This window comes from Doryrhamphus excisus, chromosome 3, assembly GCF_030265055.1.
Source record: "Doryrhamphus excisus isolate RoL2022-K1 chromosome 3, RoL_Dexc_1.0, whole genome shotgun sequence".
NCBI lineage: Eukaryota > Metazoa > Chordata > Actinopteri > Syngnathiformes > Syngnathidae > Doryrhamphus > Doryrhamphus excisus.
This window is the reverse complement of record NC_080468.1, coordinates 27,495,052-27,513,501: the sequence shown is the minus strand read 5'-3', so window position 1 is coordinate 27,513,501 and position 18,450 is coordinate 27,495,052. Positions and strand designations below refer to the sequence as shown.

Below are 18,450 nucleotides of genomic sequence, written 5' to 3'. Positions count from 1 at the left end.
AGGCGTTGATCAGAATACTGAATATTAATATCCCAGGATGTGACAAAGCAAAAAAAGGCATCTAAACAAAGAAAATGTTTTATTCCATGCAAACTGTCTCACATAAAAAGGTTGATAAATAAACACAAGGATTTCATTTTGAGGTTTTACTCCAGTTCGGGCATTTCTTCATATCCCTCCTCTTCCTCCTGATTCCTCAGCTCCATCACCTTCTCCCTCTGCTCCTCTGCCTTCCTGTTCTCCTCCATAGCCCTCCTCATCTCCTGCTCCACCTCCCTCCTCTTTTCATTTTGCATGTCTTCCCCTCCCGCCTGCCTCTTGCCAGGGCCTGTTGTCTCCTCTTGAGTGTCCTTCCGTGGCGTGTCGTAGGCCCACTCTTCATCGGAGTCGCTGATGTCATCGTCGTCAATGTCCCAGTCGGGGCGCTGCGGCTCAGGGGCATCCGCTGCCGTTTCCTCTACAGGCTCTGGCTCCGGTTTGTAGCCGGGGTCCTCCAGTTTGCCCCACGCCACCTGGTCGGCTTTGCGGAGGGTGATCTCCACTTTGGAGGGCACCATGTTGACGGCACTCTGTTGGACATTGATGACCTGATAGCGAAGAAATGGGAGGAGGATTGTGGGAAGCGTTAGCAAAATATCACCGTAAGCAGGCACTCACCCCCCAAAGGTGGAAGTCTCTCCTGAAAAGCTTGTCATCCTCAAACTGGATCTGGCAGGAGACCACCGTCCCGTTGGCCTCAACGCTGCTGATGTCAGGGTTGGCGTTCTTGGCGTAGATGCTCATGACAACGTTGTTTGCCGTTTGGTGCCAGTCGTGTCGGCAAGCCACCTTCTTCTTGTCCTGTCGACACAAGCGCAGGCCAGGTTGAGAAAGAAACAAGACGGATACGTGTTTTCTCTTGTAGGACTTACTTGTTTGGGTATCCAGCGGTGTTTCCCTGTTGTACAGCCCTTCTGGTCCAGGAAGACGTTGAAGTCCATGGTCTTGATGCAGCAACAGCTCCAGTACTTGTAGCTGAGGAGGGGTCAGAGGTTACTTACATGCCAACATCACATATGTGTGTGTGTACATGTTTTACCCCTCATGGAAGACTGGCCCTCCAGGGTGATGTGTGCAGACTTCCATGTCAGTTTCCTTGCCTTCATAGACCTGAACGACAACAACATTTATATACACAATGTATGGACAGTAAAAAGATTTCAATATGTGTAATTACACGTCATGTCATTGATTTAGTACAAAAAAAATAAACAAGAAAAGGCCCTCACAGTTTTGCATCCTGCATTCTTGCACCGCGTCCCTTGGACCACACCTTGACTCTCTGGCAACAGATTGAACCAATGAAGTGTAAATCATCATGACAGTTGCTGGACATTGAACACGACATTGAAACAACGTCGATTCAATTCAGTCGTGACATGGAGCCATGACACAAATGCAACACTGAAACATGGATTTGATGGCGTTTATTCAGTGTCGAGTTCTAACCTTGATTTGAGCAGCAAATTTTGGTCATGTGTCAACTAATTTTCCAAATTTGACAAACCGGAATTATATAAATATATAATTACACAGTTGCAAACCATTCATTCATTCATTTTCTACCGCCTATCCCAGCTGTCTTTGGTTGAGAGGCGGGGTACAACCTGGCCAGCCATTCACAGGGCACATATAGACAAACAACCATTCACACTCACATTCATACCTATGGACAATTTGGAGTCGCCAATTAACATGTTAGCATGTTTTTGGAATGCGGGAGGAAACCGGAGTACCCGGAGAAAACCCACGCATGCACGGGGAGAACATGCAAACTCCACACAGAGATGGCCGAGGGTGGAATTGAACACTGGTCTCCGAGCTGTGAGGTCTGCGCGCTAACCACCAGTTGCAAACCAATGACCAGTTTTTCTTTGTACAAGGTTCATTCATTCATTCATTCATTTTCTACCGCTTTTTCCTCACGAGGGTCGCGCGGGGTGCTGGAGCCTATCCCAGCTGTCTTCGGGCGAGAGGCGGGGTACACCCTGGACTGGTGGCCAGCCAATCACAGGGCACATATAGACAAACAACCATTCACACTCACATTCATACCTATGGACAATTTGGAGTCACCAATTAACCTAGCATGTTTTTGGAATGTGGGAGGAAAAAAAACCCATGCATGCACGGGGAGAACATGCACACTCCACACAGAGTTGGCCGAGGGTGGAATTGAACCCTGGTCTCCTAGCTGTGAGGTCAGTGCGCTAACCACTAGGCCGCCCCTTTGTACAAGGTGTACTATTGTATTTGGATGACCTAAACCATGACTACATTTTCCAGGTTTCAGCCATCGCCAGTAGAAGCTATTTCCTACCTTTCTTCTCATTCTTGGCTCGCGTGCTGATGTCCAATTTCTCCAGTTCCCTTGCCAGCGACGCTGACACTTTGACGGGCAGTTTGGCCTTTGGCTCGTCTGAACTGTGCACAGCAATGCTGGTATTTACACAGCATCTTATATACAATGACAGGCCACATCCACATTATAATACACTAACCTTGGTCTCTCTTTCTGCAGCTTTTCAGCAGATTTGGGTCCTTGGTAAATGATCTCCGGCCCGTTGGCGTGTTTGCTGGTGGCCTTGTCTGACGACACCTCGGGTACTAGAGGTTCGCTTGGTCTCTCGTTGCTGTGGGGCCCGCGGGTGCAGCCCTGTTTGAGAAGAGATACTCCCTCTAAAGTCCAAAAAACATCATGTTGCCTTTAATATGAGACAAGCGCTACCTTGATGGACAGGAACTCTGAGAAGTCTGTGGTCCTCTTGCGGCAGCATGACCAACCCTGCAGGATGGAGACACATTTAGGTTCTTTTTCACTCCCCTTCCATTTTTTTAAAACATGTAAAATAATGAAATTAAAAAAAAAACATTGGAACATTGTTGTACCTTTAGGGCATCGTGGAAGATGGGGATTCCAGGATGGAAGACACAGGAATCTTCAGTAGGAGAGCATGCAGACACACGTTAACATGGTGAGCCATATAAAGCACATGGCGGCAGACATGATGCTTATCACGTCTCATTGCTTTGACTTAAAACAGTACATTGCCTCATGTCCATTTTCTCATCCTATTGTTTTGTAAGCAACTTTTATGAATGTATATCTTTGTTCCTTAAAGACCAGACAGACCAACAGCATGACCGCATGCAGGCTCCTTAAGACGCCAACAGTAAGAACTCACCATCCTTGTTCTTGTCTGCCACAAATTGCTGTCCGCAGCCTTTGTTGTAGCACAGCAGCGCCATGTCGACTCGTCTTCCTTCCTCCTGGAGCACTCTGTGGTCTCTTCAAGTCTGGAGGCCACCTTTCCAGAACTTTCCATGGAGATATCCAGAAGGGGAAGGGAACAGGCCGCTCTCTTTTGGGCTGAGAGAAAGACCAAAATAGCAGCACTCCTGTCGCACACTACAGCTGTCGAGGTTTATCTACGAAGGCGGGGGGTGGGGAAACGTTCGTACCCCCGTGGGTGGACATTCCTGTTGGTGGGAGTTGGCGGTCACAGGAGGCCCAAAACCTGACACAAATCGTCATTGGCCTTAAATGACAAAACACAGTTAGGTTAATTAAAGCTATGATAAAGATTAGCAATGAGGGCGGCAGTGCCTCAGGAGGTATAGAACCGGAAGGTTGACGGTTCAGTCCTCACTCCATTCACCCGGTCATAGTCATCGTGTCCTTGAGCAAGACACCCACCTTGCCTAGAACACTGGTGTATGAATGTGAATGAATCTTTTGGCAGCCGTATTTCCATCAGGGCAGCTGTAGCCACATACGTAGTTTACCACCACCAATGTGTCAATGACTAATTAGCTTACGTCATTGAGAAGCGCTATAAAATGGAATCCATTATTATAACGATACACCACACACCTAGGAATGGAAAATGACTTTATTTCTTCCAAAAAAGAGAAAAACAATCCTCTGAAAAAAAACAAAAAACAAGTATACTGCTGTCAAATAAAAGCCTGTGATTTTTGTTGCTTTGTTTTTTCCATGCTGGACACAATCCATATAATTCTGCATTAAATAAATAGAAATCATGTACAAAGAGATCAAAAGGTGTTGCCTTTGGCATCACTGAATGCTGGGCTCCCCCCACCCCCCCTCCCCATACATGAGCAGGAATATAACATCTGTGCTATCTTACATAATTAGCTACAATGAAAACAAAAAAAAAGCATAACTGAATATAATGCAGGTTATGATGTTAGGAGGGTGTGTTCTCTGCATGAGTGTCCTGGTTCTTTCTCTTAAGTAACGCACAAAGCTGTAGTGAACACCAGGTGGCGCCACACTGCTGGAGAAAAAACAGTGGCTCCACTAACAGAGCAAGAATAACAATGATAAAAAAATGAGAAGAAAAAGGTTGTATGGACAAAATGGATCATCTTTACGGTCACATCATGCTTTTGGGTGGGGGCGACAATCAAGAACATGCACTCACTGACCTTGGAAAGCGATACAGATAAGAAGACATTTATGACATCAAGGCTTATCCATGTTTTCCTTCAACACTGTAGCTAGCAGGAATTCTTATCCCGAGTCCCAACTCCCGGTATCAAACCAGTCATGAACATGAACTCACCAGCCATGAACAGCAACATCTAAGCGCCACGCTACAATCCACCTCCACAGGGCAACAAGTCACTCAGGCCAAAAGAAGGCCATCTGGGTGTTTTACACTCGATGGGGCCCCCCATGCAAGAGACGCTTTGTAATAAGAAACAGAAGTCACACAAGTTAGTATTAAAAAAAAAAATGAAGCTGAGTTAGTGAGGTTTTATGTGGTTTGATTTCATATTTCACCTTCTTACATCAGGTCGGGAGGGGGGGTTGTGGGGGCATTCTGCTGCTGCTGATTCCATTGTGTGCAAGTGGGAATTCAAAAGCTAAATGTACTTTTTTTTACAAAGGTTTTGCTTCAGTTCCAAATGAAAAGCGCATGTAGCTCTTCTCCCCCATGAGTGACCAGGTTTCTCCTTCCAAATGGTCCCAAAGAAGCTAAACCCTTGCTAAGAAGCTGCTGAATGCCACTGCGGCTTGATGGGCTATGATAAGCTTTTAGTTACTTCCTCACCAAGGTTATATAGTGTACATAGGTTTGAATCCTGTGGCGTCCTTAGGGCTCAATTTTAGGTCCTCCACAGTTTGACCTTGACAAGAGCGGCGATTGTCTTTTCTCCACAGCTTGCACTTATTAAACAGGACCTGATGAAGCTGCCAGAGAGTTAGCACTTCACAGCAGGCCCACCTTCAAACTGCAACATGTTGTAGAAAAGTGCTGAGTGTTCTTAGTCTTAGTGACCCAAGACCCGGATAAAATGATTTCCTCTGGATATTCAACAGTCCAATCAGAGACCGCGTAGGCTGCTGACATCAATAAAAGAGGCACAGATGACCAGGTTTTGATAGAGAAAACATCCACCAGAAGAGCAGGATGAGAAGTGAAACAAAGCAGCCTGTATCAGAATTGTATCTAAAAGCGACACACACCAAGAAAGAGTCAAAGAAACTAGGAGTACAGGACGTGGCGGGGAAATCTACGGCACGTTTAGTCTACGAGGAGCGTACGATGAGGAGTCTAACGCTAACACAAGACTGCAACAAGAAGCGCGCAATATCTAATCATTAGCAACAGTGATGCCTGAGACTATCACTAGCATTGTTTATCTTTACATATCTACACACAGCAAACAATAAGACAAGCCTCCTAGAGATAGAACGACTAGCAACAAGGCGAAGATGGACGTGAGGCGACTGGACTATATCACTAGCGGCCAAGAGTAGAAAAAGAGTTCATTGTTCAAACGGCAGGAATATTTGGTTACCTGCTAAAGTGGCTGGTGTATTGTTGTCAAACTTAAAAATGTTGTTGCATTTGAAGTTTCACCCCCCCCCCCCCCTTCACTTTTGACACAAAGTGCAAAACTCTTGACAGTCTGACCTTGAAAAATAGCCCTCAATGGAAAACATAATCGCACATCAAAACGCAGTTAAATCATTGTGAAGTATACTATAACAGACTTTTTTTTTGACGAGACATTTGAGCCCAAAGGAGGTGAGAGGGACGGGGAGGGGGACTTAAAGACACTTAAATAGAATCAGTGCAATTTAAGTGATTTCTAAATGAAAAATGACATACACGGATCACAACAGACAGCCTATTTATCCATTACATGGGTCCATCTAATGAACAATCTACTAAATCACAGGCAACCACCACCATCATCATGGTGGGCTTGATCACGGAAAGGTACAAATATGGGCAATGCTTTTGCTGGAGAGGATAATAGTGGGCAGGGTAGACAAGATGAAGGAAGTCATGGTGCAAATTTCAGTAAGCTCTGCACTTGTCTTTGCCAAAGAAAGGAGCTCAGACATGCTGGCCACCAAAACAATCCTTGCGAGTGGGCCTTTAGAAGAGACCTGACGGGATTCACCTCTTTACCATGCTTGCAAGCTATCACAACTTTGGCCCTGCGTCTTTGTGCCTTTGTTGCTTTAAGCAGAGAAAACTATTTGGCTTAATACGCATATGAAGAAAACATCTCAACGATCATGAGTGTGGGCGAGAAAACAAAAAGTACAAAGAGGTCCTGACAATGAGCACGTTTGAGGAGACTCGTTCACTGATTGGACCGTGGGACGGCAGACGAGGCAGTGGCTTGACAGCAGGGTAGTTGTCTGAAGCAACAGCAGAAACGCGCACGCAAACACACACACAAACACAGGTCCTCTCCAAAGTGCTCTGGATGGCCGTTGCAGGCTGTCAAGAGCCCAGAGGGGAGCAAATAGCACCAGTATGAAATAAAGCTAATGTGGCAGCAGAGAGCATCCAACACTCATGTGCATCCTCAAACATCCCTCAACGCAGCCATACGTACACAGCTCAGATGTTTACCACAACGCACGCACATACACACACTTCTGCATGTTGATTCAGACAACGACCAATCAGGCCCTGCCAGCCTCTGTAGGTAATTACTTCTTTTGGGACATTGGTTGGTGTTCAGTCTCTTTGTCCTCTTAGCTTGATCAAATCATTCCTCAGGATCGTCTTTTCTTCTTTTTTATTAGTTTGTCGCTTTTGGCCCTCTGCTTCCCCTGGCTCTGTTGACTGGATTACATGAACTGCATCTGAATAGAAAATAAAGAAACTCAGCTTTGTGAGAAATTCCACAGTAAAATGTTACTTTTTGTCAAGTGTTACTTCATGTGGTCTGACCTGGGCTCCAGGCATGGGTGCAAAGGGGTTAGTGGGTCTGAGGACAGGCTGGTTGTACATCATTGGCTGAGGAGCCATGACTGGTACCCCACCCACTTGACCCACCTGGGGAGGGACCTATAGAGGACATAAGAAGACGCAAGATTGTGAACAGTCCCAACACAGCTTCACAAGAGTGCACTGTTCCCTCACCATTCCGTACACAGGCACTTGCGGTGTCGTCATGGGGAAAGCCATGGAAGCTGGAGCCTTCAGAGGGGGAGAAACGGGAAATGACTCAGAATTGCTCGAAAAAGTTGAGGCGGCCACCAACATACCAGAACACCCTTGGGGAATTTTAATGGCGTTTATGAGCTGTCATCCGTGGAAAAGTCACAGAGGCTGTATGTAGCATGAATCGTTGACACCGGAAAGAATAAATGCCATTCCCCGTCCAGGAGCGAACCCGTAAAACTGACCAGGAGTACAACAATGCAGAAATGCAGCTGGAGAGGTACTTAGTGGAATCCCACTGGGAGTCATTAACCAGGAGCATTTAAGCCCTGCCCTCCATACTTGACAAGCCCAATTCACAACGATCTGAGCATGAGGGTCCATTTTCAAACCACACAATGTGAAATAGCCACTGGTTCCTGATCGGCAAAGAGGCAATGTGGAGAGCATGTCAACGACACAATATTGCACTCACTTGAATTAATATTAGCCGAGTTACCAAGTACCATTTTTCCCTACAAAGCACACAGAGAGGCAATAGCAGTAATATTTTAGCATGAAAGCAATTACCTATCATACAATGTGTGTTTTCACAGCTGCTTCACATACATTAGGGGTGTCCTTGTTTGATGATGAAACCGGTACGATGTGAATATTTGAACACAATATCTGAACAAAAAAGCTAAGCAAATTTGTGTAATATCGAATATTTTTTCTTGATAAAATGAAATGAAATATGCTGAAAAGGGACAGCAAGGCTACTCCTTTGATGCAGCACTAACCAAGCCATCATATGATGGCGTACCTTGCACCACTTTCTCTCTTTCTGCTAGTCTGCATTGTCTTGTGTTGTGGAGAAAAATACACCTGTCCGTCCTTGATGGCATTTATTTGCTTACTTTTATTCCACCTTTTTTTTTTTTTTTCCACCAGGAAACGCCAATCTCATTTGCACATATTGATTGATACTGATTGATGACTCTCGCAACAAGACCAAAATTATTTGTATCTACTGTCGCTGGGATTTGAGTCGTCACGGAATAAGTTGACTTGCCACAGAGAAGCGAGAAGGTACAGAAGAACTGCTTGTATGTTTTTCATTGTCATTTACACAGCGGTACCTTGGCATGCAAGTGTTTTTTCTTTTAACTGCAAGCTAAAATGTGGGTTACAGCTGCTAATTTATGGCAGGCATAGCTGAGGACAGCTATTTGGGGGCTTGTTTCAATGTGACCATGGCTGAAGAGCTAGAAGCGCTAGCATATAGCGCACTAGCAAAATTAATACAAAGGCACCATCCACCAGCACAAACCTGGACTTTGTTTAGTTTTTATGGACATCCTATTTAATCTCACCCTTTTCCACATCTTAACAGACTTATAAGGGGTTGATTGAAGCTCGTCAGTTTAACGATTTAGCACCAAGTTTAGAATGAGAGCAGAACACCAACCCCCCGTGTGAATGCACCTGAATTGTACCAAAAGACGGAAGAACGCATGATAGAAAGGGGATTATGTCAGCACATATCATAGAGCAACTGTTAGGGTACTTACATAACTAGTATAGAACATTCCATTCTGCATCAGGGTGCAAAGGAAGAAGAGACAAAAGACAGAAAGATGAGCAGACAAAGATAGAGAAAAGTGAGGAGAGGAAACGGACAAATGAGGGTTAATACAAAACACATAAAAACACATGAGACAAACAGGATCAAATAATAATGATAAAAATTGTGCAAGCAGATGACGAAGCAAAACGGATATACAAGGGAACACAAAGAAAGGAGGACAGGAAGACAAAAGCACAAGTCTGCAAAACAGACAAGAAGAGCATAAGAAGGTCAAAGTGAAGGGGGAAGTGACAGCAAGCAAATGGTCGTAATAAAAAAATACACATCTGAGGAGTCTTCTTTCGCTTGCATGCAACATACTGTATGATGAGGACTATGCGTATTACCACATGTGGCACAGGCATGGGCTGTGCAACCATGGGGGCCGGGCTCCACTGGGTGGTGGACATGGTCTTGTTCTGCCAGTTCTGGCCTCCTGTCAGTTTCTTCTCACCAGGCTGGCTCCACTGCATCTCCGGCCTGGAGAGAAGTAATAAGCTCGGGATGTGAGCTAAAAGCCACAATACTTGAAAGAAAGGCATCGTAAGTCTTACTTCTTTGATGTTGTGCCACCAAACTGCAGATCTGAGGAGAGAGGACAACGTTTGTTGTGCATTTCATAACATTTGACTAAACTTTAGTATTGCGTCATATAGAGCATGTGCATGTCTCACTCACTGCCTACGAGGTTGGCCAGGGAGGAGTCCAGATCATTAGCAAGCAGCTTCCCTCCAGACTGGAAGACCATTTGAGGGGGTAGAGGAGGCGCCGTGTGTGCAGGAACCGTAGGCTTCAACAGATCTCCCAGGGTGTCAAAACCTGAGGTAGCAGCACATCATGCAATCTTGTCATGTAAATATGGACTGTACGCTGTCGTGCACACACAAGATATAATAGATTTTGTCAAGGCATTGTCAGGAGGTGCAAATGCCAATAAGCCATTTCCAGCCTCAATTCATTTAAGATAATGAGTCAGTAATGCAGTGTAACCCGCTTTAAGCCCACAACCACTCCAATGCCAACAACCTGTCTATGTTGACCGACTCATCCAAGTCCAGGTCCACCTTGTTCTTATCACTAAAATGCGCATACATGGTAGAGAGCAGCAATATACCACAGAGCATATGCACACAGTGACTTCCTGTTCAATGTAAAGCAAGCTTCAGACAGAGCAAATAACAAAATCCCAATGTACATCATTAGTGGCGTCAAGAGATCTAGCGAGATTAAAACATGATGAGATTTCTCGTTTTGGAGACTAACTGTTTCACGAGAAAAGAATAGCCAGAAGCCAATAAGACTGTTAACTATGGAACTGCTACCTCGAATGATGACAAATGTAATATGGAAGTGTGCTAGGATTATTGGAACCGTGTTGTTCCCACAGTCAGCAAGTGACGTGTGGATGTTGGAGCACGCGTTAATATCCAAGCAGAAACTGTAGTACTTCTACATTTGATCAAGGTTACTTCATATTTATTAATTCAAAACACGTAGATGTACGGACTTGTCTGCAACCTTAATCACCATTATCATTACTCACCATCAACATGAATAATGGCAGCAGTCCACTGTACCGTGGCATTCATCCCGCTCTGCTCTATATTCTGGTTGTGCTCAAAGCGCATGCCCGATATGACGCAGACTGTGGCAACCATAACTCCGCTTCATAACACACCTCATTATTGCGTATTAAAAGTGCGTAATGTCCATAAATAAATACAAAAGGTCAAGTATCCAACCGAAGAGGACGTCCACCTCTGATTGTGCAGCAGCAGTACAATGGCGGTCCGGAAGCTCTAAAACCTCCATAATGCAACCCGACAGAGACAGACAGATACACTCCTTCGTTTGGCAGCACTATGTTTTGAACTCGGCTCATTGCAGCAATACAATAGGATCAGAATAACAGTATGATTTGCCTTTGATAAAGTATATTATTTATGATATACTATGTATTACTATTACTATCATCATGACAGTGGTTTACTTGAGACAATCAGCATTTCAAAACATTAGATTCCACCCTCGGCCATCTCTGTGTGGAGTTTGCATGTTCTCCCCGTGCATGCGTGGGTTTTCTCCGGGGACTCCGGTTTCCTCCCACATTCCAAAAACATGCTAGATTAATTGGCGACTCCAAATTGTCCATAGGTATGAATGTGAGTGTGAATGGTTGTTTGTCTATATGTGCCCTGTGATTGGCTGGCCACCAGTCAAGGGTGTACCCCGCCTCTCGCCCGATAACAGCTGGGATAGGCTCCAGCACCCCCGCGACCCTCATGAGGATAAGCGGTAGAAAATGAATGAATGAAAACAGAAGAATCCAAATAAACATACATGTACAAAGGGAGTGCAATTATGTCAACAAACTGCTTTGGGATCTAAAATAATTCACCATCCATTCTTCTATGTCTCTGCCCAACATCACATCAACATCACAAGTAAATGTGCAAGTTTGGGTTGTCGACATGAACAGGTTCCACTGTACTGTGTTTTGCCGCTACAAGCCTGCGGGCGCTTTAAATATGTGTGGCGAGAAGGGAGGAAAGGACAAAGTGGCTTTAAAAGACAGAAGAAAACAGGCTGAAAAATGACCATGGTGACCCAGTGAAACACACAAGAACAAAAAAAAGGAAAGGAAGGAGGGAGCGAGGAATAATATTTAACTAGGAAGTGGTTTGTAGCTCTGACAGTGGTGCTGACACAAGACATACAGGCTTTTCCTGTTCAGCTAGCAGATGGGAGAAAGGGAACCCAGGGAGGAGGAGGGAATGAGCAAAGTGAAACGAGTCAAAATCAAAAGTTATTTCATTCCATAATATAGAATTTCTTTGCTGTCGCTGGGATGAAACCCCTCGGCATCGTTTTGAGTGAATGCTGCTCACTTCTGCTAAATCAGGACTGCAGCGAAGGTAAACGGAAGGAAAGACTGAAAAAGATCAAACAAAGCAAAGGACAGTGAGAAATGACGGAGAGCGGGTGGGGGGGGGCAGTGATGAAACATGGAGTGTTCTATTAGAAGAGCAAACGTGCTAAGATGCTGCACACAAAAAAAGGAGAAGAAAAGACAGCTTTCACAGTAAATAACATGTCGGATAAAAGCAGGAGGAGGCAAGCAAGTGGAACAGAGATGCCTGGGTGATTCTTTGCAGCACCAAGCATGATGGGGAGCGACACAATAATATGAACAACAACAACAGCAACAAAACAGAAGCGGTGAGGTGAGACAAGGCAAAAATGACAGGACGCGTGAGTCGAAACAGACATCTGCACAAGGACAACTCACACCCAATCTGGCAAACAGAAAGTCACAGTAGTGAGACGCTGCCAGTCGGCCAGATGTTGGCCTTAATGTAGAGAGCATAAAACACCAACGTCACAGAAACAGTCACCAAGCGGCAACCACTGAGCAGTTGCTGCAGGGTTGTCCAAAGTGTGGCTTCTGGGCCCTTGTGTTTTATGAACCCCGAGGACACTCTAAAAATAAAGCTGATTCATTATTACAGTAGATTCCCGCTATTTGCTCTGGAAGCCAGATGGGGGCCGGACTTCTCACCTTATTCACTATTAATCTTATTTTGTATATAACAGGGGTCTCAAACATGCGGCCCGTGGGCCAAATGTCGCCCGCAGGACACCTAGTTCGAGGCCCCCACCTTGATATGAAAATTTAATGTCAGTGCGGCCCGCGCAAGTTTGATATGGATGCTGTATGGTATCATATACCCAGAAAACATTATTACGTTTGATTAATGTTCATGTTAAAGGTTAAATAACTGTTAATAGTCATCCTCCCTATCCGTGTGGAAATAACTTGAAGGCTACCGTGTAGGTCGCTAGCTCTCTATTTTGCGAGTTAGCATGTGTCTCAAGACCCTGCAGTTGTGCAATAGGTTGTAAATAAAAAAAGTGTAAATGTGACTATAGTCGTGTTTTGTCATGTCTACAGGTTTCTAATAATGCTTTGTTAATTTTAATCTGAAAAAATAATTTGTCTACCCACCAACTATATGTGGTTTCTTAAGTTTTTATTATTTGCCGTTTTATTATTATTATTATTATACTTATTATTTATTATTTATTTTTGTTTATTTATATTATTATTTATTTTTGTTTCATCTTATTTTGTGCAGAAAAATAAAAATTAAGATATTTGAGAACAGTGGAATGTTTTATCAGAGCTTTTATTGTAGAAAATCGGAACCAAAGCACTGAAAAAGTTTGTATATTTTTCTGTTTTTAATAAATGTTTTTTTTGTTTTTTTTTTTGGAAAAACTGATGCGGCCCAGCCTTGCCCAGACCCTAGCTCCAGTGGGCCCCCAGGTAAATTGAGTTTGAGACCCCTGGTATATAATGTCAATGCAAAGCTTAGACCTCACCAAATGGCTAATATAGTCAATAATAATAATAAATAAACAATTACAAGCATACAGCATTGTTCCTATCTTATCATAGTGTCTTCCTGCTTGAAGATATTGATGAATAGCTTCTGGATTCATAGCTGCAGCACGCAGATAGCGCCATCAAACTACTATTTACTATAAAAATTTACAAAAAAAATTTAAAGCTGATGACACTACAGTATGTGAAGTAAAATGCTAAACTGTTTGGACACCCTTTCTATACTGTAATTCTTCATTTTCAACATGAATGGAAACGAGGAAAAAAAAAAAAGCACAGCAACTGGTACATGCAGCAACAGCAGATGGGAAACAGCTGGCTGATTATAGCTAGCCATCTTCAAGCAGCAATTCTGATTGATGGGAACTGTCACTGTGGAGATGCACTGCCAAATAATTGCACCTTGATTAGACGCGAGCAGGCAGGAAGGCACTAGAAGCTTGAGAGGAAAAGTGTTCCGTTGAGTAAGCAAAAGTGAAACCAGGGCAGACAGCCATGTACTCCAAGAAAAACAAAAGGCCCTTTCATATCACAGACTTCTTTCTGAGGCAAATGCACCTATTTAATACATCGATAACAGTTCAACCTTAGCCAAGACAGGTGAGAAGTGGAGCCAAGGTGAGTTAGTAGAGCCCACGAGCTGCAGAAACTGCAGAGGTTAATCACAAGCGACGCCGGTGTTGCCCGCAAAGCCAAAAAGTTTTAGTTTCCAGTCTGGACAGTCAGACGGGGGGAAAAAAAGGTTTTACCGGCTTCTGGCTGTGTTCCATCGTTAGCGAGAGCGGCCTTATTCCCAAACACGGCATCAAAATCTACAGTCATGGCCGACGCACTCTGCTGCAGAGGCTGGCTCTCCAGTCCTGAGGGATGTAGGTCCAAGATTAAAGCGTGGTTTAAGTTGGAGCAGGAAAAAACAGCTGAGATGACATATTGTGGATCTACTTTCAGCAATTAGGCTATTTATTAAATCATATGACGTTTCGGACTTGATCACGGACACGACAGTCTTAAAGGAAAATTCACCTTTTAAAAAAATGTAAAAAGTCTATCATTTACAATCCTTAAGCGACACATGAACAGACATCTTTCCCTATCTTGTGTGTTCTAAAGCAGGGGTTCTTAACCTTTTTGATGGTGAGGCCTGATTTTTTCTGTGCAGACCGGCCCGGGGCCCATTAAATATTAACACTGTATAGATTTAATTGATCTCATTAATGTTTTCAATAATAAATCAAATCCACTCACAAAAAACCTGAATAAAGTTTAATGAATAATAACATGACATGATAAAATGTGATCACAAAGATTTTTATGAAACCTATCTTAACTTTTGCTAATAATTCATGGAACAAATCAAGCAAGAAACAATTTAAAGGCTTAAGTCAGGCTTATTAATAAAAAAGACCAATATTTAGATTTTACTTTAACAAAAAAGTGAGTCAGAATAAAAATCAATCAAAAAAGGTAATTATAATATAAATACATTCAATATATATATTTTAGTTAAATAAATAAAAAAATGTATGCAAATAAAATTTACATAAAGTGCAAATAACACAGCCTTATAATCAGCAAATTAATGTAACAATTGCTTCAGCAGTCTTCCTTTTTTCGTTTTAAAAACATCTCTATTGCGGGGACATACAGTTTTTATTAAGCTCTTATTTTGTCAATGAAACATTTATCATTAGTGCTACATGATAATGCTACAAGAATGACTTAGCATTTCGCTTAGCTTCTGTTGTTGATGGAAGTAGCCGTCATTGCTACTATTGCATGTTTTCATGGATATCTCTGTTAATACACGGTCACAGAATGTATATAAAATGTTTATTAATACAGGGCTTTATAGTCGGAATAGGTGAATGCCATTACATGTATTATTAGCTGCCTCGTGCTAACTGTTTTTCAATATTTTTAATGCACATGAAAGGGGAAATGTGTGCTCATGTCTCACATAAGGATTATGGATGATGGGCAAAATAAAAAGGAGCAGTTTTCCTTGAATATTTGCCGTTTCTGGCAGCATTGTTGTTGCTTGGTAACTAGTGATGCTCAGTAGTCTTTGGAAGAAGAACTAAGCACGGGGAAATCCACCCATACACATCCTACAGCTTGATGTATCGGTATGAGAGTATTATGTGACAAAATTAAACAGACACAAAAAAGAGCTTGTTTCTTCTCAAAACTAATGCTCCAGAAAGCATGCTGGGAAGAAGAGGCTTAAATTAAATCCTTTGTCATAAAGCTGTGTAAAAGCCGCAATACATCCTGATTGAAACAAGCTGGCTGCAGGGTTTAAAAGGTGTTGACAACACATCCGGAAAGTATCACAGCACTTCACTATTTACACATTGGCACGTGCACCAACACTGATGGGAACTTGAGAGCTGCAAACAGGAATAGGCGTATGAAACTGCCCAAAGATAAGTGTGCCAAGCTTGAGGCTGTAATTGTTGCCAAAGGTACAGGAGAAGTAGTGAATACATACACAATGTTATATATTACTTCTTGAATTCCAAGTATAATAAATACGTGTGTTTTTTTTAGGGATTCACGGTGGACGAGTGGTTAGCGTGCAGGCCTCACAGCTAGGAGTTTGCATGTTCTCCCTGTGCATGCGTGGGTTTTCTCCCACATTCCAAAAGCATGCTAGGTTAATTGGCGACTCCATAGGTCTGAATAGTTATGTGCCCTGTGATTGGCTGGCGACCAGTCCAGGGTGTACCCCGCCTCTCGCTCGAAGACAGCTGGGATAGGCTCCAGCACCCCTCGTGAGAATAAGCGGTCGAAAATGAAATGAGATGTGATTTCTTAGTTTTTAACCACGTTGACATAATGGGCTTCTGTGTGCCGAATTTACAGGGGGAAAATGTATTATATATTATATAGATAATAAATTAAGGCCATCACATAAACAAGTGAAGTGTTGTGAACACTTCCCGGATGCAATGTACTATGCAGACAGGACAATAAAACTAAGAGAATGCATAAGAGGCACAAGACACCATACGTGTGTTTACTTTTACACAGGATTTCTTGTTGTTGAGATCAGGAAATATGGTGATGTCAATAAATACATGGCTAGATAGAGGGGCTCCCAAGTGTGCTTCCAAGATCCATATTTGCGCAGGTTGATGTCTTTATTGCCTCCATGTGTTCTTCTGAGCATATCTTAATGCAGGTAAGTGTGTGTGTGTGTGTACGCCGTACCTCCCCAGGCACTGTTGGCATGAGCAGAGATGGAAGGAGCGCTCTGCACTGTGGGGATGAAGGCTGGCTGAAGATCAAACAGGTCACTGTTCAGGTTGGGGACACTGAGGGAGCCAAAGAAGTTGGAGAGGAATTAAAGTGTTATGGAGACGAAAGATAAAAAAAAAAATAGACAAATCGATGGGGAAAGATGATTAGGAATTGAGAGGGGAAACAGGAACAGGCCAGTGAAAGACGAAAAGCGAGTACACAGAAAATGGAAAGACAAACATGAATAAATAATTGCGCATTAAGGAAAGACATCTTCAGTGACTACACTTGGCTTTATTTATCACAGTTACTTCTTCAGGTCAGTGACACTATCAAAGAAAGAAAAAAAAACCCCACACACACCTATTGGTTGAGAGCGTGGGGCCAAACAACACTGGCGTTTGTGTGACGTGGTGGTTGTTGCTGCCTATTGATTGGCTGCTGGGTGAGGCAGAGGGTGGAGTCTGCATGCTGATCTCCTTCAGACGCTGGTCCTGGCACACACAAATACACACACGCATCTTAGAAAATTATTTGCCAATTGAAAAGAATAGCAACGCAAATTCAGCCAAGGTTCCAAACAGTGAGAGGTGGACACAAGGACAAAGGCACATCAATAGCCCAAGAAAGGCCACAAATCAATGCAGATGAATTAGCAGTCATTGTCCTCTGCTCCAGAATTAAGATGAGCAAACTTTACATGACTTTAATCATAAAACAACGTGCAGCAAGAAGACACTTGTTTAAGTTTAAGTCAAGTTTAAAGTCTGCTGCACTGTGAAGGCATTGCAGTGGAATTAAAAAGCTGCACGTCATCCACATTTTTCATTTCTTACTTGAATTTGAATGCAACGTAGGCTGCGTTTGATTCTGGGCCATTGTGATTTCAGCCTTGCTGGCACCATGTAGCCTCAGGCAGCGGTGGGAACAAGTCAGTGTTTTGCAAGTGGCAAGTCTTTAATCTGAAGACTCGAGTCATGTCTCAAGTAAAGACGAGTAAGTCCAAGTCAAGTCAACTCAAAAGTCACAGGATGGAAATTTGAGTCCTTACAAGTCATCAGCATTATTTAGCATCTCCCAAATACATTCATTCATTCATTTTCTATCACTTATCCTCACTTCTTCTCCCAGCTGTCTTCGGCGAAAGGCGGGGTACACCCTGGACTGGTCGCCAGCCAATCACAGGACATTAAAGAGACTAGTGTTACACAAATAGATGTTTAGACTTGTGTGGTATCTTTTAGCTAAATTGACATGTTTGGTTCATTTGGAGCTGTTAATGCATACAAATACATATAATACTAATATAATATTTAGAATCCTGTATATATAATTTCAGATAGTTGCTAATGGTGATTAGTAATGATTAATTCATTTAAAACCCGTGATTGATCAGATTAAAATGACGCCTTCATTTGTCAGCCCTAATAATGTTACACTGATGTTAGATTACATTACCTTAACACTGCATGGAGTCAACCATAGCATGTCTGACAAGAGAGTGGAAAAAGTTCTTCCCATTCTGTGTGGAAGTGGTTTGTTTTTTGGGCTTCTTACTTTATCCTTCTACACGTCAGTCAAAAGTATACAAAAAAAAGAAGTTTAAAAAAGTAAATTGGAGGGGCTCTTATGTTTCTGCAGTGATCCCATTGCCTTCACAATGTGGTGTAAGAACAGAATAAAGAGTGTAAAGGCGACTGTAGGGGTATTAT

At 43.0% G+C, this 18,450-nt stretch overlaps 2 protein-coding genes across 6 annotated transcripts in view; both read right to left on the bottom strand.

Moving 5' to 3' along the window:
* Nucleotides 1-30: 30 nt before the first annotated feature.
* On the bottom strand, nucleotides 31-3,771 carry zgc:92429 (uncharacterized protein LOC445063 homolog). The gene is made up of 11 exons (XM_058068959.1): nucleotides 3,502-3,771; nucleotides 3,225-3,409; nucleotides 2,929-2,978; nucleotides 2,768-2,824; nucleotides 2,541-2,695; nucleotides 2,360-2,463; nucleotides 1,269-1,321; nucleotides 1,079-1,149; nucleotides 912-1,014; nucleotides 658-840; nucleotides 31-587 (listed from the first exon to the last, which is right to left on the bottom strand). The coding sequence occupies exons 2-11, from the start codon at nucleotides 3,286-3,288 to the stop codon at nucleotides 147-149; spliced, it is 1,281 nt and encodes a 426-aa protein (XP_057924942.1). The 5' UTR covers nucleotides 3,289-3,409; nucleotides 3,502-3,771; the 3' UTR covers nucleotides 31-146.
* Nucleotides 3,772-3,917: 146 nt separating this feature from the next.
* si:ch211-200p22.4 (phosphatidylinositol-binding clathrin assembly protein) overlaps nucleotides 3,918-18,450 on the bottom strand; it is a 45,049-nt gene continuing 30,516 nt past the window's right edge. For 3 of the 5 annotated variants that reach the window (XM_058068952.1, XM_058068955.1, XM_058068953.1), the window contains 10 exons: nucleotides 17,102-17,232; nucleotides 16,709-16,812; nucleotides 14,245-14,355; nucleotides 9,769-9,909; nucleotides 9,645-9,675; nucleotides 9,438-9,570; nucleotides 9,035-9,058; nucleotides 7,461-7,517; nucleotides 7,269-7,385; nucleotides 3,918-7,180 (listed from right to left, as the gene is read on the bottom strand). In XM_058068952.1, the coding sequence (XP_057924935.1) occupies nucleotides 7,166-7,180; nucleotides 7,269-7,385; nucleotides 7,461-7,517; nucleotides 9,035-9,058; nucleotides 9,438-9,570; nucleotides 9,645-9,675; nucleotides 9,769-9,909; nucleotides 14,245-14,355; nucleotides 16,709-16,812; nucleotides 17,102-17,232 (864 nt within the window). In that variant the 3' untranslated portion in view covers nucleotides 3,918-7,165. The remainder of the gene's footprint in view (nucleotides 7,181-7,268; nucleotides 7,386-7,460; nucleotides 7,518-9,034; nucleotides 9,059-9,437; nucleotides 9,571-9,644; nucleotides 9,676-9,768; nucleotides 9,910-14,244; nucleotides 14,356-16,708; nucleotides 16,813-17,101; nucleotides 17,233-18,450) is intronic. The other 2 variants (XM_058068956.1, XM_058068954.1) reach the window with 2 other exon arrangements.